At 46.8% G+C, this 21,528-nt stretch overlaps 2 protein-coding genes across 3 annotated transcripts in view; one reads left to right on the top strand and one right to left on the bottom strand.

Annotated features, from left to right (window-relative positions):
• Nucleotides 1-21,528, bottom strand: part of TBC1D16 (TBC1 domain family member 16) — a 138,328-nt gene that overhangs the window by 116,585 nt on the left and 215 nt on the right. The gene's annotated exons all lie outside the window — the stretch shown is intronic.
• Nucleotides 2,627-21,366, top strand: CARD14 (caspase recruitment domain family member 14). Of its 2 annotated transcripts, none has more exons than XM_077924090.1 (21): nucleotides 2,627-2,756; nucleotides 6,655-6,889; nucleotides 7,712-7,849; nucleotides 8,207-8,532; nucleotides 9,862-10,032; nucleotides 10,507-10,626; nucleotides 11,268-11,393; nucleotides 12,329-12,472; nucleotides 13,028-13,156; nucleotides 13,381-13,508; nucleotides 14,209-14,303; nucleotides 14,947-14,992; nucleotides 15,796-15,985; nucleotides 16,275-16,401; nucleotides 16,868-17,105; nucleotides 17,253-17,316; nucleotides 17,739-17,850; nucleotides 18,085-18,258; nucleotides 18,923-19,026; nucleotides 19,186-19,301; nucleotides 20,245-21,366. In XM_077924090.1, the coding sequence occupies exons 1-21, from the start codon at nucleotides 2,715-2,717 to the stop codon at nucleotides 20,450-20,452; spliced, it is 3,033 nt and encodes a 1,010-aa protein (XP_077780216.1). In that variant the 5' UTR covers nucleotides 2,627-2,714; the 3' UTR covers nucleotides 20,453-21,366. The 2 variants fall into 2 exon arrangements, with proteins under 2 accessions (XP_077780216.1, XP_028570706.2); XM_028714873.2 differs by having other exon boundaries at nucleotides 13,025-13,156.

The following is a 21,528-nucleotide window of genomic DNA, read 5'->3' as shown; positions in this document are numbered from 1 at the left end:
TCTCTTCGTCTTGCGGTTTTTTCGTCTTGCGAAGCACGGCTATTAGCGGCTTAGCGACTATTAACGGCTTAGCGGCTGTTAACAGCTTAGCGGCTATTAGCGGCTTAGCGGCTTTAAGAAAAAGGAAACAAACTCGCAAGAACTCGCAAGACGTTTCGTCTTGCGAAGCAAGCCCATAGGGAAATTCGTCTTGCGGAATGACTCAAAAAACGGAAAACTCTTTCGTCTAGCGAGTTTTTCGTCTTGCGAGGCATTCGTCTTGCGGGGCACCACTGTACAGAAGACTGTTCATTGCTATTGCTCCTTCTAAATGGTAAACTCAGCTGGCAAGTGTTATCAAAGATGTAGCCCAAAGGGTCTACGGAGATGCAGAAGGGGAGGTACCACTGTGCTAAAAATTAGCAAAATAAAAACTAGAAAAAAAAGTTGTGGGGGAACCCTAAAGGGTCAAAATCCACCAAACCTGCCCAGTTTTAAGGCTGAACATGCTCAAGAGCCACTAAACATAAAGCTGAAAAGAGGGAAGGAGTGGACTGACCTGCTTGAAGGGAGTGGCTGTTTAGAATCCTGCACTGGAGGGAGAATGCATTGCAACAGTTTACTGCAGGCCCTGCTTTGTACTACTGCAATACTGTCCTGGAGTACTTGAAATACTTGTGGGTCTCTGATACCCAAGACCATATTTAAGGCAAGGCTGCAGACAACAATTGCCTGAGGACCGTTGTGCGGAATGGAAGAGATGGTCTACTAAAACCTTCCTCAAATGACTTGAAGTAAACTTTTTACTGTGCTATAAGCACAGATCCCTGTGGAATATTCTAACCATTACCTGATGAAGCCAAATCTGCTTTTAATACCAGAATTCAACCCTAGAATATGAGAAGCACTGGCAGAGGTTCCTTTCCGTAATCACTATACATCTTGAATCGAAGTTAAGGTTTCCAGGATGGAAATTCTGTGAGTGTGGGTAACCTTTTTGTTGGTGGGGGTGAGCACCACGTTCCCTTTCTGCTACCTCTTTCTCCTCTCTGTGTTTTTTAGTTCTTGCCACCCCCATGAAATTAGGCAGAGAGCTGCAGGTTGCCCACGCCCCCAATATACCAGATACCCTCCCTCTTTAAAAACAAACAAACTATTGTCTATAATTTCCCTGGACTGTCTTCGAGTCCAGATTTTTGAGAATTGGAAAGGTAGCTCTTCTGGTTGTCACTGTCTCTCTAGCTAAGTGCTGGCTTTGGAGACGCCCACTCGTTCCTTTTCCTTTCTTCTGCAATCGTGGATTTTTCAATGGCTTGATCCTCCCTTCCTCTCCAAGCTAGGTGGAGCTTCTGACTGACTCGGTTTGCAGGTATGTTGGCAGGGATTCTTCCTTTCCGTGTTGTCTGGGACAATTGCCACCAACCAAAATAAAAATTTCCTCATGCATGATCTGTACCTGTCACAAGAGGGTTATAATAAAGCACAGGGGGAGTATTCTGCCTCTTTTGTTTTACCTCTTCAAAGCCAAGGCTCATGAGCTCATGTAATTGCCATTTACTGAATCAAAAAGCTATTTGTTCCATTAAGCCCAAAGCAGGTCTCCAAGGTCTTAACCTTTTCCAGTGTCTGTACTGCAGCAAAACCAGCATTTTGTGGCATCTTAAAAAGAACCAGTGTGCTATTGTGGTTGGAGTATTGGACTAGGACCTGGGAGACCAAGGTTCAAAAGCTCTGCTCAGCCATGAAAGCTCACTGGGTGTTCTTGGGCCAGTCAGTCTCTCAGGGTTGTTGTGAAGATTAAATGGGGAGGAAGAGAACCAAATTTTCCCAACCTTTCTATCCAAGATCTTTTAACTGGAGGCTGAGCCTGGCTCCTCCTATAAGCAGAGCATCAACCTCTCCCTGAAGCATGAATTTCATCTCTAGTCTCCTTTTCCTCCTCTCTCTTTAGAGCCAGTTGAAATGCAAACTGCAAAGGCTCCAGAACAGCCCGTGTACTTTTTGTTTCCGACAATAAAAATAAAATAATGATAAGTCCTACCCTCCAGAGCAGGAGAAAACAAGCTTGTTCCCTCTTGTTCCATGTGACAGCTTGTTCCATGTGACAGCTCTTGAGAGATATTTGAAGATGGCTATCATATCTCCTCTCACTTTCTCACTTACCCTGCTCCTTCAACCCCTCCTCATAAGGCTTGGTTTCCAGACCCTTGATCATCTTGGTTGCACATGTTTGTGAATGTATTTGGTTTGATGCCAACCGAAGTTATTTCCAAGGAAGCAATATGCTTTGGCATTTTGTCACTGTGTATATTCACATGATATTCGAAATATTGTAGGAGATATTTATGTGCCTTACAGTTTTGTTCATGGGTGAGAAACCAAGGTGAGAAAGGGCAGTGCTTGTCCAAAACCCACACTGGTGAAACTACTTGAGGGAGGACTTCAACTTTGGCACCCTGGTGTTTACAACCTATGTTGTTACTTCTGTGAACTCTCAGCTCCTATAACTGGAAGGAAGTCTGATTAGCTTGCTGAGGTAATGATGCCTTGCTATGCAACAGAGCCATACACCTCTGGTGGAATAATAGATCTCTCTTAGCCTGGCACTCTGCCCAGGAGGAAGAACTGCTGATGAATACATTAAATCTCCCTGGCAAGCAGAGCTGGTCCTCCTGAAAAACCTGTTCACTGTTCTCCAGACATCACAGTCTTTCTCCAAGACATGCAACACCAATATGTCGAGGACAACATTCTCCTCTGTGGATCAGCAGGAACAGGTAGGACTAGTAGGGTCTCAGCTTTAGCGTTCAGTGTTTCTGTTGGAATGGCTTTGCCTGAAGGATAGGAAGGGCTGCTATCTCAATCACATCCAGGGCAAAAGAGCTGAGGAGAATAGGAGTTTAGTAGGCTGCTCAGTAAGCTGAGGGCCTTAATTTGGACTTGAGTGTCCTCCTCTTCCTCCTCCATTTACTTCAACACCCCTAAATGCAGGCCTTTAGGGCCTTCAAGACTGATAAATTGCTTTATACAGAGAGCCATATGGAGACCCAGAAACTAAACACCTAAGAACAGCAGGGATTTTCTTCAGTGGGAACTCGCCAGAACTCAGTTCTGGCACCTTTCAGGTAAGTTCCAGAACTTCTCAGGTGGGTGCCATTGCCATTCTAAGAGAAAGAAGATGTTCATGGCGAGTTCTGGCACCTCTTTTTCTAAAAAAATAGCAGTGGAGAACAGGACCCAGATGTTCTTACCGCACAGAGTCCCCACTCCTTGTTTACTTATTGGAGAAGTTCGTTTATTTGTTTGTTCATTACATTTCATCCTCCCTCCAAAGAAACTTAGTGTGCACAATTTCTGCTCCTAAATTCCCTGATTCCAACCACAGAAGAGTTTGGAAAAGAGTTATTTTCATTGTCTCATTCTTTCTTCGCAATGGAACGTTGGGTTTCGAGTTCTCTCTGCATTTGAGTGGCTGGGTACACTTCTGGCTTTTTAAAGATGTCAGGCAATAATCGGCAACGTTGCATACATGAGTGAATTAATAATGATGCATATTATGTATTTCTGATGTTTTTAATCTGCCCAGGACTGTTAGGTAAAGGATTATGCAGAAATCTCAAAATAAATTACCGTATTTTTCGCTCTATAAGACGCACCAGACCATAAGACGCACCTAGTTTTTGGAGGAGGAAAACAAGAAAAAAAAATCTGAATCTCAGAAGCCAGAACAGCAAGAGGGATCGCTGAGCAGTGAAAACAGCAATCCCTCTTTCTGTTCTGGCTTCTGGGATAGCTGCGCAGCCTGCATTCGCTCCATAAGACGCACACACATTTCCCCTTACTTTTTAGGAGGGGAAAAGTGAGTCTTATAGAGCAAAAAATACGGTAATGTAGCAGGAGACCTAGGGTCCTGGAGGGTAGTGTTGGCAGAGCCAGCCAAAGATCTCCCTGTGGCAAAAGTTGCTGGTGCTCCCCATTCCCCGTACAGAAGCCAATTGGACTGGTAAGTGAATCTTATATCAACAGTCAGTGATGGGACAGCATCCTCCAAAACACCTGAGAGGGAAGAGGAGGAGAACACACAAACACAGAGAACTCTATCCTCCAGCACCTTGCTGCTGTTCCCTGCTTCACTCTGCTGTTCCCTGCCTAATGGTAGGGCCAAGCCCAAGTGCTCGGGTTTGTTGCTTGGTGGTGGCGATGGCGGCTTGCTTTATTATTTGATTTAGGAAAGGAAGGCAAAAATAAAATTTCTACCCCAATCTGGAAAGGTTTTGCCCCCTATCAGGCACTTCAAATTATCCAAAACCCTTTTTGCCCACTATTATGGTTTCTCCCCAACCACCTAAAAAATTCTGTGCCTAAAAGGGAAACGGCTATTGACATGATTGTTCTTCTAACTGTACTTTCCTTGTTTGGGCAGCCTGTCAGCTTCTTGAACTGCTCTAGCTGGAATATGGCCTTGTGCTACTTACTTTCATATAGGAAGCCAAATCTAATTGGTTGCAGTGAGGAGGAGGAGGAGAAGCTTCTAGTTTTGATGGTTAGGATAATGTTCTCATCCCTGCCTAGCTTATTGGAATTTTATTGCCATGTTTAATCACTGCTGCCTCTAGGTAAATGGGTTGGTTGTGTTAACAGTCCATTGTGGCCCATAAGAGAATTGTATCATTGTTGTGGTTATTTAGTTAGCACTAGATATGTGCTAGACACTTGGAAGGACACAGAACAGACAGGGGAGGTGCATGTGGGAATAATTCCAGCTCTAGATGTAAATTGACAAGGAGCAGATTATCAGCCATCAGGCTTTACTCCAGAATTCAGCAGACATCCACACTGTAAATGTTAAATAAATGTGTAGGTTAGATAACAATTTATTAAGGTGCCTCTGTGTGTGTGTGTGTTCGTCCACCCACTTCTTCAAGTGTGGAAAAGTTCCAATGGCAATACTTCTGGGTTTAGTTTCCTTTGGATAAGGCAGCTCAGGATATTTGGGATGCATTTATAATGTTTGTTGACAAATGTGCAAGCAAAGCGTAAGTGGAGGCAAAGAATGCATTTCGAACAAGACAGGAAATCCCCCTATATATGGGTAGCAGCTTGGTCAATCCTGCAGTTTCAGTTCACTCCACCCGGAGCACACACATGCTTTGGGAAAATGTCAACTGTTGTTTTTCTGCCTTCTGGCCATCAGATGGAGGAGTGTCACCTTATCCAGACTCAAGGTGGTGTCTCCTTCAAACACATGCAGAGATTCCTAGCCTACTAGGAAAAGATCTCCTAACCATTAGTCCCTTTTCATGAAATAGGAACCTTCTATTCTGAATTATTAACCAGCAATCCTTTGTGAGCAGGCTGGGAAGAAGAAAAAAATCTGGCAGCAGGTTTTACACCATAAATAGATTTTCCTTCTGGACTCAATGAACCAATGTGGTTGATTTCAATAAACTATTATTTGAACCTCATATGCATCTTTGGCGTGCGGGTTCATGCTTTGCTTGTGACACACTGTAATCAGGACTCTCTGTGCTGCACACACAAAACAGGTCAAATTCTGTGCCCTGTGTAAATGATGCAAAATACAAAAAATAAAATAAAAATGCAAATATGACGTTTGCATAGTACATTGTGTTTGCCATGGGGAGGAGCAAGCCAGTATGTGACACTGAAGAACTTTCCCCTCCTTTACCATTGCATATTTTAATCCAACTGCTCTTCCGGCACCTGAGATGTCAGTAGGCATTGCTCACACGATTTCAAGCCTCTGTTTTTTTTGCTTCCATAACATAGCTGTCAACTTTCAGATTTGAAAATAAGGAATCAGCAGCCTCGAAAATAAGGGATCAGCAGCCTCACCTGTCCTGGGGACAGTCTACGGGATATCTAACAATCCGGGATAGCAGCGGGAAGCAGCGGGAAACGGCACTGGAATAAGGGAATTTCCCGCAAAAAAGGGAAGGTTGACAGCTATGTTCCATAAGGTCTAGAAGCATTTTAAGAAAAAGAGGGGGGGGGGGAATTATGCATCCAGGACTAAATTGTTGCTACACTTAGGTAAGAAAGTATAATAGACACATTTCAGGCAGTTGGATAATTTGCTGTAACCTGTCGCATCTGTAGTATGTATGTATGTATGTATGTATGCATGCATGTATGCATGTATGTATGTATGACTTGAATTTATATACTGCCCTATACCCAGAGGTCTCAGGGTGGTTCATAGAACAAAATCAGAATATAAAACCACAAAATATATAATCAAAATAAAAACAGCAACCCAGTAACACCCCCCTCCAAAAAAAAACCACCACACATTTTAAAAGGCCATAGGATGTCAATCAAATCAACCAAAGGCCTGGTTAAAAAGGGTATAGGGCAGTTTTTGCCTGGTGCCTAAAGGTGTATAATGAAGACAGGTGCATAATGCATGTAGTGTTAGTTTGGATAAAAGCAGAGAGGATTATGGACTCGATCTCCAAGAATCCTTTTGGTCCTGCAGTATTGTGCAATGCTGTTTTCTAGGCTGGGATTCGGCCTCTGCTGTGCCACACACCCAATTTGGAACAAGAGTTGTGTACCTTATGGAGCGCTTACCTACTGTGTATTTAGAGCTTCGAAAAACAAGTTTTTGATTTGTGTCCTTCGAAAAACTACTAGCCCCTCTCGTCCTTCCAGGTTCCTATTATGGCGGAGGCAGGAGCAGATGACCCCATCCTGGTTGATCAACAGCTCCGTGACATGGACGAGGACCTTTTGTGGGAGATGGTAGAGGGTCATCGCTACAGGATTGTTCGTGGTGTCACCCCGAGCCGGCTTACACCCTACCTGCGCCAGGCCAAGGTGCTTGGTCAACTTGATGAGGAAGAGGTGCTGCACAGCCCTCAGTTCACAAACAGCGCCATGAGAGTGGGTGAGCAGCCTTAGTGTGGCAATGTTGATGGGACGTCAGAAGGCACATCTACCTATAACAGGGAAAGGGGATATGTTTCTTTCTTGCTCCTCTCCCTCTAGAAGAAATGGAGAAGGGGAGGTGGGACAGCCCTGTTGAACTTTGTCTACACCACCAAGTTTGTCATTAATCATGCTCACCATAAGCAGATGAGGAAGGCTACCAACTTTAGGAGCAGACATAGCCTGTGTCCAAAGAATCTCAACATGGTAGTGTTACCACTGGAGGGAAGCCTAGCTGTTAATGCAAATATTTGGACTACTAGGACATCATTTGTGGCTGGGGGAATAAATGTGATACTAAACGGGAAGGAGTTCCTCTGTGTCAGTCAAAGGAGGATGGGTGTTTCACAAAGGGGCAACCTGGTGCCCTCAATATGTTTTGGACAACAATGCTTATCAACCCCAGTCAGCACAAGGGCACCAGATTGGAGAAAGCTGCCAGAGACAGATAGGCAAATCATTCCACAAAGACCACAGGTAGGATAAAATCATTCCTGCACAGACCAAGGCTGAAGGAAGGAAGCCAAAGCTGGGCCCGTCAAGACAACTGATTGCAGCCTATTTTGCAAGACTTATGTCCTTAAAGACTGCTCTGTTGACTTCTCTGTACTGCAAGTGCTATAGAAGGCCATTTAGCTGGCTAGCAAAATTACTTGCAGAGATACGGCACATCACATCACCTGCCATGTTCCACTGACCCAGCAGGCAGGGTGGGTCTTAGGGAGCCCCATGGGAGAGGAACTCAATCGCTTTATTGTTGTTCTTTCTTATTCCCTTGTAGGTCACATGCTGGATCTCTTGAAATTCCGTGGGAAAAATGGAGCCCTTGCCTTTCTGGAAAGCCTGAAACTCCACAACCCAGATATTTATGTGCTCATCACTGGCTTGGAACCTTCCATAGACCACAATCATTTCAGTGGTGAGTTTTCTCAAACCCTGTACCCCACCTATTCATGGCTCACTTTCTTGGGAGGAGACAGTTGTGTTAAAAACAATCTTCAGCCCCTGAAGTGAGGCTGACCCAAGATATTTTGGCACCGAAGGCAGATAATCAAAATGGTATCTCTTTTACACACACACACACACACACACACACACACACACACACACCCCTTTTCCCCTTACCAACTTCCTCACACAAACACCAGCTAGCAGAAATACAATAAACACCAGACTGCTGCCAGAATCTGGCCACCTGAGGTGGATGCCTTGCTCTGTCTGCCTCATGGTAGGCCTGGACCAGTCAAAGGCCTAACTGTTATTTCCCTTACCCTAGACTTGATTGAGAGTTCCCAACTGACAGAATGCTTGGCCAAGGCAGTGAGCAGCCTGCAGGAAGAACTGAGCCAGGAGAAGAGGCAGAAGGTGTCTTTGCTCCATCACTGCCGCAAGCTGAAGGAGAAGACCGCCCGACTGGAAGCACAAGCTGAAAGCCTGAGCGGCATTGAGGCCGAATGTAACCGCATGAAGAGGGAGCTCAGTGCCCACTTCCACGAAGCCCTCAAGCTTAAAGATGAACTTTATGGCCTGTCTTTACGTTACAGCAGTGCCCTACAGGAGAAGGACCTGGCCATCACCCGCTGTCAGAGCCTGCAGGAAGAGGTGTGGTGGATGTCGTGCTCAGATGATGTTGTGACATCATTTTAGGAGTGAAAGGCTGCTATCAGGAATAATGGATGTGCATTATGTGTTTCAAAGGAATTCCCAGAGTCTTTCGCTAGTCCTCTAAATGCAGTGTTTCAAGGAATGTTTTGCCACAGCTCCAGAGAGCTTCCTGTCAGTAATCTGTAGCTATTTTTATACATGCCCACTTTTACTGCTAGGTGTTTTGGAATGCAGGAATTTTTAGCTTGCCCGGAGGAATGCCTAGCTTGGCACCTTGCCTCCACTGGAGGCAACGATTTATGCTGCAGCTTCAGAGGAAAGGCATAGCTCTTCCACCCCATGGACACCTCCTCCAATACAATTACCAGTAGATGATGACCCATTTTGATTGACTGGAAGTGACATAACATAAAATTCCATGGAAATGACGCAATCTGATTCTAGACCAAGATTGTTTGGTATCTGCTTGTTGGAAGAGAGTAGGGTTTCTTACAAGATGACTCCTGAAATGCCTGGTTTATTGGACCTATCAGCTGAAGGGTGTGGCATTGTAGATTGGATTGTGTGCTAGGAGAACCAGTAGCCTATCACCAATTTCTTTATAGTTGTCCAGATTTTTCTCTTTCCTCCTGTGCTATGATTGACCTAAGTATGTATTTAGCTTGGCTTCTTGCAGAACCTGCATAGGTCTGGAGCGTAGAAGATGACATCCCTCAGTAGGGGTGGTCCTGTTCAGAGTTTCTACCAGCCAGTCAATCATGCTCTTTTCTAGAATACCATAAGCCAGGTGTGAGGAACCACTGGCCCTCCATATGTTGCTGAACTACAACTTCCATAACATCTGGCCATTAACCATGATTGCTTGAGCTAATGGGAGCTGTAGATCAGCAGCCCCCACCACACTTTGTATAAGCTGTAAAGTGCTCAAGTGGGCCATTCCCCACTCCCAGTTTTTCATCTTTCTTTCCCAGCTGCTCCTCAACATTCTGTGGGCACTAAGCATGCTCAGTCTTTCCTTGGCTGTTGGGGATGGGTATGTGTGTTGGGTATTTTTGTTTTAAATTTGGAGTTTCCTTGAACGTGCTGGTGCCACCATCTGGTTTCTCAGTGGGCCTGTTTTGGCTCCAGTTCTGTTGTCCCTCCCCAGCTGAGTCCACTGTTAGAGGGACTGGCAGTCTAGCTGCATGCTTAAAACCAGACCCTCAGGTCCCGTGTTTCAGAGTGAGCATCCAAACCTGGCCAGGTGTTTCATGCTGCCACCACTCGTCTTGCTCGCTCACTACTGCTTCTGCTTCTTTTTCTTCTCTGTGTTCCCATCAATGGTAGCTGTACCTGATGAAGCAGGAATTGCAGCGAGCCCGGGTGTCATCCTATTGTGAATGGGAGAGGTCCCCAAGGCCAGCTGGGGACACACAGCCACAGGCCGATGAACTTCAGACACTGAGAGAGGAGAACGAGCGTCTCAAGTCAATGGTGGAGCTGGGGACCTTCAGTGTGGTAAAAGACTATTTCCAGGAATACTTTCATACTGGTTTTGCCTGTGCTGTGGATTCTTTTCACAGTCCTTTTCCTTCCCTCGGAGAATCCAGCAAACTGTAGTTCTTAGTTTCACAAAACAACCATTTCTATGATACTTAAGCAGCATATTGGTCATCTGGTGTAAGAACCAATGTAGGCTTGCAATGTCCTTAATGCGTTTGCCCTAAATACAAACTTCTTACAAACTTATATAGGCAACTGCACAGGCGCTTCCTCACATTTCAGCAAAATGGTTTGTCTTGCACAAATCCCCTCCAACTACATAACATTCCTTTACTGGCTGGAGGCTTAGCTTTTGAGGAGACAGATTGTCACAGATCCAACTGCCACATATGGGTTTCCACAGCCATCCTCCCCAACCTAGGCAAGGATGTAGTGGAAGGGTAAGGGGAGCGGAAATGCGCCTCTGATGAGCCTCTCTCATTTGCCCAGGTGCAGAAGGATATCCTGGAGCAGAACCTCGATGATGCTCTGGACGGAAAGCAGGAGCTGCTGAATCGCATTCACTCGCTGAGGGAGCAGGCGGCGCTTGCTGAGAATCAGCGGAAGCAGGTGAGAGGGGGCCGCACAACCCATGCTTGCCTTTAGGCAAGGTGGGAGGCAGAGGAATCAAGCCTCTTTCCAACTCAGGTCAGGAGGACAATTCAACTAGCATAGCTAGCTTCATGCCCATACTTCAGTCTGTAGCATGAGGTTACAGAATCCAGCCCACATTGTTTATTTACATTTGTTTCCCATGCTTCCTCCCCTAGGGGAGCTCAGGGCATCTAAGGACACAAAGCAACACCAAAAATAAATAAACCATAGAACAATTAAAATACCAAAAAGCATCTGATTAAAACTGCGGAGAGCCAATACCTTTAGGACAGAGTTTCACAACGAAAGCTGCTCCAAATATATTTCGATGTTGCACCTGAACGCTGTCAAGCTGGGTTACATTACCAGCATAATGTAGGTGTCAAGAGGACCTAGGATAGCTCAGTTGGTACAGCACGAGACTATTAATTTCAGGGTTGTGGGTTTGAGCCCCGCGTTGGTCACAAAGATTCCAGCCATTGCAGGGGTTTGGACTAGATGACCCTCGCGGTCCTTTCCAACTCTACAATTCCGTTCCGTGCATTAAGGCGGTGGCAGAGAGTGTCATGCATTTCCTGGGTGTTAATATCTTGCTAACATTTTTTGTCACCATTCAGTGCTGGGAAGAAAAGGAGCACACTCTGATCCAGTGCCAGAGGATGAAGGTGGACTGTGAGATCTACAAGGACAAAATCAGTGCCCTCCAGGCACAAGTGGCTGATCTGCAGAGAGAGAGAGATCAGGTAACCTAGAGGTCTGACCACAGCAAAGAGAGGAGTTGTTTTCAGGGCAGGCGGCAGGGAGGTTACCAAAGTAAGGGAAGTGGGGGCTTGTCCGATTAGAAGGGATCTTTACCATTCTAGAATGTTGCAACAGTTAAGGAAATGCCCAATCAAATGTTCCAAGCCATATAATGGACATTACCTGTTACTAGCTGCAAGGTTTTAATGGGCAGGTGGCGCTGTGGGTTAAACCACAGAGCCTAGGGCTTGCCGATCAGAAGGTCGCTGGTTCGAATCCCCGCGACAGGGTGAGCTCCCGTTGCTCGGTCCCTGCTCCTGCCAACCTAGCAGTTTGAAAGCACATCAAAGTGCAAGTAGATAAATAGGTACCGCTCTGGCGGGAAGGTAAACGGCATTTCCGTGCGCTGTTCTGGTTTGCCAGAAGCGGCTTAGTCATGTTGGCCACATGACCTGGAAGCTGTACGCCAGCTCCCTCGGCCAATAAAGCGAGATGAGCGCCGCAACCCCAGAGTCGGCCACGACTGGACCTAATGGTCAGGGGTCCCTTTACCTTTACCTAGAATCCAGCCCAGTAGTTAAAAAGATAGCAGCAATTGTAACAAGGCTTGTTGTCTAAGCAAAGAATTGGCTGCGTTACTAATTCTGTTTGCGGAATCTCTTCCCCCGGACTTCCAAGACAACTCAGGCAGCACCTTGGTTTTTCTGTTGGTACTGCAGAGTACTCCTTGTGCTTCCTGTGGTATGTTCTGCCCCTATTTAGGATTGATTCTCAAGGCCCCAGAGCAAATGGCTCACTGGAACCTTTAAGCTATTGTGAGAATAGTTTTGATCTCCTGCACTTGTCCCTGTAACTGTTGCTGCCAATAGCTTATTTCCGTCTGTCTCTCAAAGCCCTTGCTGATGATGTTTTTCTGTCTCGTCCCCCCCATCCCCAGGCCTACAGCGCAAGGGACGCTGCTCAGGTGGAAATTTCTCAGAGCCTCCTGGAGAAAGATTCGCTCCGCCGCAAAGTCTTTGAGCTCACTGATGAGATCTGTGAACTCAGGAAGCAGACAGGCCTAAGTGGCTCAGTGCTCGCGGTGAGTTTTGTGATGAGGGTAACCGAGGGCCTCCTCCCATTACACCTCTCCCACTTCCTTGCCTATCCCCTCCACGTTCGCCCAAACCTCCCCTCCCAGCACCCACTCCCCCAACCCTCCCAGCTCACCCTCACCTCCAACCCCTTTGAAAGGAGGATGGGAGGCATTTCAGAAAGTGGCTTACCAAACTGCTCTCTGGAGCGCCTCCCATCCTGCTTTTAAATAGCTCACTAGGGCCACTTGCCACCTCCACTGCTTGCTTGCCTACTACCACACTGGAGTTACCGTAGCCACCTACTGACAGCCATGCAAACTGCAGAATGACAACAGAACGGGAATTATATTATATGGGGGGAATACACGTTAAAATTACTTGTTAGCAGGCAACATACTCATATTCCCCAGCACACAGCATGGAAATGACTGGGGTAGGAGAAAAATGGCAGCTCCTTATCATCCATATGGCGTTGTTCCCGCCAGTATTTTCTGCCCTGCAGGCAGTTCTTTGCTGCGTGTTTTATGAGCCATTTCTCTCTCTCTGTTTCCTCTAAGCAGGTGCAGTGGGATGGGCCTGCCAGCTCTCTGACCAAGGAACCTTGTCCAAAGAGGAAGCAGCGTCTTGTGCGCATGAACGCCGTCTGCCCCCGGGGTGACAGCCAGGACAGCTTCTTGAGCATGTCTGAGGTGTACAGCTCACCCCTCCCCAAACCCACCATACTTTTTCCAACTGCAAGGTGGGGGGGGGTTAGGGGGAGGCGCCACAGGATACTATCCTCAGGGTCTGGGGTCTCACTTGTCTTGCAGGCCCCCACTCTTTAGGGCACAGAACACCTGGGGGAAAGACCTGAATGGGGAAATTGGAGTTCCCCTGTGTCTGAGTGGTCTGACCCATTTCTTTTCTTTCGCAGTCTTGGTCAGATTTAAGCAACAGGTCAAACCAAGAGCTGCTTGGGAGCATCCGCTCATGCTGCCCAATCCCACCATGTAAGCATTCCCTACAGAGGAGAGCCATGCAAGAAAGTTCTTTTTCCAGAAGGTGAGTACAGACCCTGCTCTGCTGTATACTGCTGGTTCCCAGCTAGGCCTATGTGGGCATGTGTGCTTATTAAAAAAGAGAGAGAGAGAGAGAATCACAATTTTGATAGACAGGTGCATTTTGCAAAGCGGGCAAATAAATACCAATTAACAGAAATATTTTGGTTTTCTAATTTATCGCAGATGCTTTTTTCCCCAGTCATCCAGATTTTAGCAGAATTTTGAAAGGGGGTTAAGAGCAATTAGGTAGGATATGGAGATGTGACAATTATCTCCCACCACCACTGGAAGTCTGTATAAGCCTTGATCTTATACTTTCCATATGTTTTCTTCACAGCCATGAAGGGTAGAAACTTGCACCCTTAAGTCTTCATATACCACTAGATTCTGTGCAGCAGTTACCACGGCCACTTCTTGACAGCCGTGCAAACTGCAGCAGGACAATTTTATTATGTAGTGTTGGGCGGGGGAACAAGTTAAAATGATGTGCTAACAGGCTCCACTGGACATGTGTGAATCTGTTCTAGGCTCAACTAAACTATATATAAGGAGGGAATATTTTAAGATTGTTCATCCTGTTTATCATACACCCACACCCACCATCCTGAATATAACCTTGCAACTGCCATGACCCCCTGTATTGATCTAACTTTCCAGTTCACACTCTGTTATTTTCATCTTACTTATGTCTCCTCTTGCAGCAGTTCCCTGGAGTTTCTGGAGGATGATTTCCCTTCAGCTTCTGAAGAGAAAGTAGAAGACCCCCCTTTTGAGTATGAGATGGTGGAAAAAGAGGGTAAGGGATCAAACCTAGGTTGGTGTGTCCCTGGCTAAGGGGAGGAGACGACTCTTCCCATTGAGTTGTTGTATTTATAATTACCTCATTAGCTCTGGGCATATTGTAGCAGCTTCACTACCTTTCTCCAAAGGGTCCACAATCTTAGGGGGCCCTTCAGTTGGGACAGGGCAAACCAATCATATCAATAATAGTAGGCGGCTTGTTATCAAAGTGTTAATTTTAAGTACAATACTGTGACTCCAAAGTCAGATCTGTACTAAAGAGAAAAAGCAGGGACACACAATTCCAGAATTTGCTTCCTTGGTGAATTCTGATTACCTGTTTTTTGGGGTGGAGAACTTCAGACCTGCAGGGCCAAATGTGGCCCTTTAGGGATCTCTTATCGAGCCCATGAGACTTTCCCAGGCCACACCCCTCATCTAGCAGGCACCCCATATCCAGCAAAGCAAAGGAGACACAATGAGTAAACTCTGAAGGTTACCAGCCAAGCATAATAGATCCTGCCTCTTGTTGCAGAACTTACTGCCCCATTCTGATTGGTTGGTGTGCAGCTTTGCAAACTTAACATGGGTGCCTGGTTAGAGACAAACAAAGTGGTCACTTAGCTCTCACCTATTCCAACATTTCTTTTTCATTCCAGATGGCAACTCTTTGTGGCTTCACCTGGACCCCTGCATCTCAGAGAGGTAAATGTCAAGTTCCCAACCGCAGAAAGTTTGGGTCGTAAGTAACCACAGACTCAAGGCCTAAGTCAATGAGGATTTTCTCAACAATTGAGGCACCCATGTCCTGGGCAAAAGACAAAAGGGCTGTGCTGACATCAAGGAAAAAATGAGTTTGTCACCCAAGGAATCTATCTGAAGGCAAGGGGTGAGGAAAGAGAAGAAGGCAGGGCAAGAAGCAAGGTGGTGACAAGAAGGAGCAACAGAAATGAGAAACAGGTGTCAAGTTTAAGCAAGAATGGAACATTTGAGTAGCAAGTAGCAGGCCAGCTAACATTTTTGTATAGGCAAATAGCTGTAGGCTTCCCAGGAAGTAATTGATACCTGTCATAGGAGCTAACTCCTAGGGGCCAAGGGGTCTTTGCCCCCTCCATAAAATATTTGAGCCCCCCCCCAAAAGTTGATGGGCATTGCTATTTAAATAGTGTGTGTGCACTGTGTCATGTGATCGATTATGTGGGGCGGGGCTTACCTGCCCCCCCATATATTTTGTTCACGGTGGCACCCCTGGTATGGGTCAGCTAGAGTTAGTTGCTACCATGATGTATATGTGTGTGTCTGCATGCACACATATTTTTTCTCAGAGGGAAGGTTTTAAGACCTGATATTTCTGACAGTGGCCCATTTTGCATGTAATGCTATGAAGCTCAGTTGAACGTGTGAAGGAATGAGCCAAGGGGAAGGAAAGGGGAGATATGCACATCCGGGAGGAGACAGAAGCCCCCATGCCCACTCTGTCCTCACGGCTCCATTCTCCTCTTCCCCAGTGTGCCTATGCGCCGGCGGCTTGCACAGCGTTTCCCAAGCCGCATCACAACCATTGCCTTCCAAGCCAACACTTTGATGGAACAAATCAGCATCATTGGGGGGAACCAGACGGGCATCTTCATTCACCAAGTCACACCTGGCTCTGCTGCTGATGAGATGTCTTTGTCGCCAGGCCATCAGATTGTGCTGGTAAGACGTGCACATCTCCTCACTCCTCTAAGACTCCGTTGGTTATGCCTACGGAGCCTATCTTTCTCTTTCCCATGGAGATAACCCGTTTCCTTTAGACGCTTTACTCCTCCTCCTAGCTGCATCCCTGTCCCCATGTAGACCCCAGGGAATGGCCACCTGACCTCCTGTGTTGTGGCTTCATCGGGCTGCAACTGATTACCATCATATGTTTGTCTGTCTCTTGAAACCCTCCTTCAAAGCACTCTCCTTGATTTTATGTTTGAGCTATTCTTCTTCAAATTTGTAGGTGGATTATGGAGTCATGGAACCAGGTTTCAAGGCTGTCCTGGAGGATGCAACACTTGAGGAGGCTCTTTGGGTCCTGGAAAGGGTCAATGGCTTCTGCTGCCTGTCCGTGCGGCTCAACATGGAGGGTAAGGGTTGCCTGATGGGAAAGGGGAAGTCGCTATGAGCAATCAGTGATATGGATATTGCTTGAGGTCACACCATCAAGTAAGGTGAACAGTGGATACCACTAAGGGTGGCATACTAGGAGATAGGCAGACCTGCTTCATGGGTAGAATCCATTGGGAAGTTCTCCTGCACAAACCCAGTTGAAACGATTGTAAGCTGTGCAAGAGCATTTCAAGGAGGAATGTGTTAGATAGACAACTTTCTGGCGGATTGCACCCCATGTTAAATAGTGTGAATGAGGAGGTGCTCTTTTAGATTTTCTACCTTGGGCATCAAAATGTTTTGGGACAACCCTGGGCATCTCCCTAGCCATGGGTAGAGTCAGGAAGCCATCGTCATTGTCCCCATGCCCCTTGGGCTTCTCAACTCTTATCCTGCACTCCTGCTATTCCAGCACAGCATTTCCAATACTCTCTAACCCATTAGGCTATAAGAAGCTGCTGAGTGACCTGAACTCCAAGCTGGTGACATCTGGAGACTCCTTCTACGTTCGGTCCAACCTCTGCCTTGAGAGGCAGGCACCTGGGGAACTTCTAGTAGGGTGCCATGACATCCTGCACATCACCGACACAGTGTGCCAGGGACAAACGCAGTGGAGTGCCTGCCAGGTGAACCCCTACACCATGAAAGACATGGATGCTGGCACTATCCCCAACTACTGCCGGTGAGATTCATCATCTGAGAAGGCCTGAAAGGCCTCCTTAGTGCATCTGAGATAGTCCTTTCCACGTGGCATGATGGCCAAGGAGAGAGGAACACATCTACTCTTTTCTACCTAACACATTCCTCTGTCCCCTTCTTTCCACCCTAGGGCACAGCAGCAACTCATCACCCTGATCCAGGAAATGGCCCAGAAGAGCACCGTCACTCACAAGGTAATTGGAAGCATTCTATGAAATAATTTGAGGAAAGAATCTTAATATATTTTCCATATGGTTGCAGGCACACCTCACTGGAATTGTCTTGTGCAGTAGCTTGTGGGCAATTCTGTGCAGCCATTCTTACTGGTGCATCTCTGTAAACCTCGGTGTCCTCTTCCTCCATCCCTTGCTTTGGAGTGATGGCATCTCGTCACTGAAGTTAAATCTGCAAGCATTTGTTCAGATTGTGAACGGCAGTCACCGGTGACGAAACATGCAGCTCCACCAGCAAACGCGGGCCAGTGCCATTTTCCTTGTAAGCCGGGGAAGTTGGCAGAGAGAAGGAAGCATATATCCTTAACAGCACTGATATGTGGAAGACATACTGGGTGACAGTCATTTGGAATGAAGGCTTGACATTCCTTCCTGCCTTGCAGAATTCTGGGTTGCAGCCCAAACTGGTGCGAATCGTGAGCACAGACAACAAGAAGATCAATCCGCTCTGGTCATCGATGGACTGCAGCCTGTCGGACTCCAGCAAGCCACATAGTGAGTTCCGGCTAGTTTCTGTTTCTAAAAAAAGATAATTACCCATTGTCTGTTTCTAAAAAAAGATAATTACCCTTTGTCCTTTAGCAATGTGTTGTTCCAGAAGACAATTGTCTTGAGGCTGGTCTTCTGCAGAACAACATCAATGGCTCATTTCTCTTCAATGGGGATCTCTGGGTGTGGCCTTGAATGAGTGGCCTCCTCCAGCCTTGGCTCTTCTTCCTCTTCCTCTAGTGAGCCGTCGAGTCAGTCTTCACACCAGGAGCTGTGTCAGCTTGATGCCGTACACTTTGGTCAGGCCCTGCAGGCCTGGCTGCCCACGCCCAGTCCTCCTGGTGCCAACGCTGTTGGGAAGGATCCTGGCTGACAAGTTGTGCCTGTCCAAGGCCTTTGAGAAATGTCCAGCAGGTACGTCCTTGGGATGGGACCGACTCCCATAACTAGCTGGCTCCCTTTGCTGGAATTGTGCAGGGGAATGGTTGGGTAAGCCACGGGCCAAGGGAGCAGAGACCCGAGGGACTTTTGCTTGGCTTCACTCAACAGAGGGGGCAAGTAAATGAAGAAGACTTTGGCTTTGATATCCCACGTTATCACTACACTAAGGAGTCTCAAAGCGGCAAACAATCTCCTTTCCCTTCCTCCCCCACAACAAACACTCTGTGAAGTGAGTGAGGCTGAAAGACTTCAGAGAAGTGTGACTAGCCCAAGGTCGCCCAGCAGCTGCATGTGGAGGAGCGGGGAAGCAAGCCCGGTTCACCAGATTACAAGTCCAGGGCTCTTAACCACTACACCACAAGTGTCTTCCATTGAAGCAATGGAATTGAGGGTAGTAAAGGTTGTCTTCTGACATCTATCTACATTTCTTGTCACAAGTACTGCCTCACCCCAAGACACACACCTTGACATCTTGACAAATGTGCCTTGTGGTACATTTGCTCATTTTCTACTCTGCCCCACCCCCTTCACCCAGTAGTCTCACCAATAATTCCTGAGAGGCAAGGTTCAGTTTGGAAGCTTATCCAGAACGGCACCAAGCCGTGTTGTCTTCTTGGCCTGTTTCTCCCCTCTGCAGAGCCCCAAGGCGAAACACAGAGTAGAGATGCACTCCCTGAAAAAAGCGAGATGAGTAGCAACTGTTGTGTTCCCCATCAGGCTCTGGAGTGGCTGATGCAAAAGGTAACAGGGGTGTAGGGGTCTGGGAATGTGACCCAGGGGTGCAGATGCAAGTATCTCTTAGGAGAGACTAGGATTTGTCAACCCCCACCCCCCAGCTCTTAAGAAACACGCATGCACAGACTTGGAACTTAATTGTACCTTGAACCTGCTCCCCTCTAGAATGTGCATGGCTGGCTGGACCTGGGCCTGGAAAGTGTGCAGGAACTCCTGGCTATGGAAATCTACCCCATCATCATCTTGGTCACCATCAGTGAAAAGAATGGAAAGAAATTCAGGTAAGAGCCGCTGCTCTGCACCGAAAGGCCATTGTCTGCTTTGCAAAACCCGAAGGGCCAAGGCCTCCTTAGCGTAATCCTAAAGCCACAACAACCTTCTTCCTTTCAAGCCTGGATTTGAATTGCATAAAGTTAATGATGCAGCCTTTACAGTGGTACCTCGTGTTACGGATGGGATCCATTCTGGAGGCCCGTCCGTAACACGAAACACCCGAAACATGAAGCGCTATATCTGTGCAGGCACGATTTGGCACTTCTGCTCATGCGTGAGTGGCGAAACCCGGAAGTAACCCATTCCGGTATTTCTGGGTTGCCACGGGATGCAAGACGAAAACACACAACCCAAAGCGGAGGCAACATGAGGTTATGACTATAATGTATTTTGAGCAGCATTTATGGGTGCAGCAGGAAGTCACACCTATCCCGTTGTGGCTTGGCTGTGAAAAGGGGTGCTTTTGAATTGAGTTTTTAAAAAGAAGCAAGCTGCCCAGAGGGGATAGGACAGCCTAGAAATAATTTAAGTAAACAATAATTACATAATTGCACCCCCTGCAAAAGTATTGAATGACAACTATGCCAATCACTGAAACAGGAAGGGGAGATAATTTCTTCTGCCACTTACTCACGCCTCTCACTTGTCCTGGGCTTCCGTCTTTGCCATCCTTCCTACTGTTGCCACCATTCTTCATCCCTTTTGCACTTAGCCTGGGGAAAATGTGCTCCTTCTCCTCCAGTGCCCCTTACAGCCTCTTTTCCTAGCCTATATTACACAAAATGGGACCGAGACTGCAAGCCTCACCCCGCTTACCTGAGAGCAAGCCCTCTTGAAGCTAGCGGGGATTACTTCTGAGCAGACATGGTTTGGAGGATAACATCCCATGAGAGTTAGGCCCCCAGGTCTTAAGTTGCTGACCTCCAGCCCAACAAACGATCTGCGTTTCAGGAAAGCCCTCCAGCGTCTCGGAGCAACTGAGGAGCAACTTTTGGAGACTGCCCGGAAAGAGGAGGCCCAGCTGGAGACAGTGCCCTGCCTCTATGGCACCATCGCCCCTGATGCCTGGAGTGACCACGACACTCTTGTCAGCTGTGTCCGCATGGCTATTGCTGAGGAGCAGAAGAAAGTGGTCTGGGTGGAACAAATGCCTCACTGAACCTTTTGGAAATGGGCAAGCGTGTGGCGGTCCTTTGTCTCAGGGCCTTGGAAGGACTTGACAGTGGTGCAATATATTCTGAACTAAGCTCAAGTGGGACTCAGGGCATGTTTGTTCAAACTTTCTGAACACTCTTCTATACGCGCGCACACACAAAACACACACACTTCCAAGCTTAATTGACCTTTTGCCTCCCAACCCTGACCGCACACCCCGCTATGCAAAGTCTTATGTTGACTAGGAAAGACAACGCTTCTGTTCCATTGAAAATCAAGACATCGTTCAGCTGAGTTAAAAAAAATTCAGACATGTTTCATTCTGTGGCTTGTCCCCAATGGGCTTGTTCCCATTATTCCCTACATTTTGCTTAAAATGTTGAAAAGAAGGTGCTTTGGGGCCAATTTGAAAGCGAGAGAGACCCCTTGATTTCAATGGGGCAAGTAGGCAGCTCAATAAATATGCACAGCTCAATAAATATGCACAGCTCAATAAATATGCACTCACTATACACTGTTAACACATGTACAAATGAAGAACGGTGGGATGTTGTAAGATTTGCTATGCTCATGCCCTACATTTCCCTCCCCCAGAATATATGGGACCCTTGTGGCCTCTCTTTTAGTGTACTGGGTATCCCAGATCTCTCTGGCCTTCTGTCAGCACCTGCTTCTCAAGCATCTTGCAACATTAATACACTGCAGGTGTTTAATCCGGAGACTGTAGATACAATACTTGTAAACAACTGCATACTCATTCAAGCTGTCTCTTACCTGATTTACCTTCCACTTTCTGTTTTCAATTACTGCAGCAGGTAAAGCAAATCTATATCTCCTGATTTTATTTCATTTTGTAAAACAGCACAGTGCTAGGTAGCTCTGCTGCTTGCATTAAACTAAAATCCTTGTTGAACACTCATTTATATATTTACTGCCTACCACTGCTATGGTGACCCCAACCCAAATCTCTGTGGGATTTTTCAGATTCTCAACTTGAAGAGACAAACAGCAAGTGTGGGAGAAACTATAAGACATTCTAGTGATTGCCATTGCTGTAGTAACAAGAGAAGGGCTATCAGC

This window comes from Podarcis muralis, chromosome 2, assembly GCF_964188315.1.
Source record: "Podarcis muralis chromosome 2, rPodMur119.hap1.1, whole genome shotgun sequence".
NCBI lineage: Eukaryota > Metazoa > Chordata > Lepidosauria > Squamata > Lacertidae > Podarcis > Podarcis muralis.
This window is presented reverse-complemented; position numbering and strand designations above follow the sequence as displayed.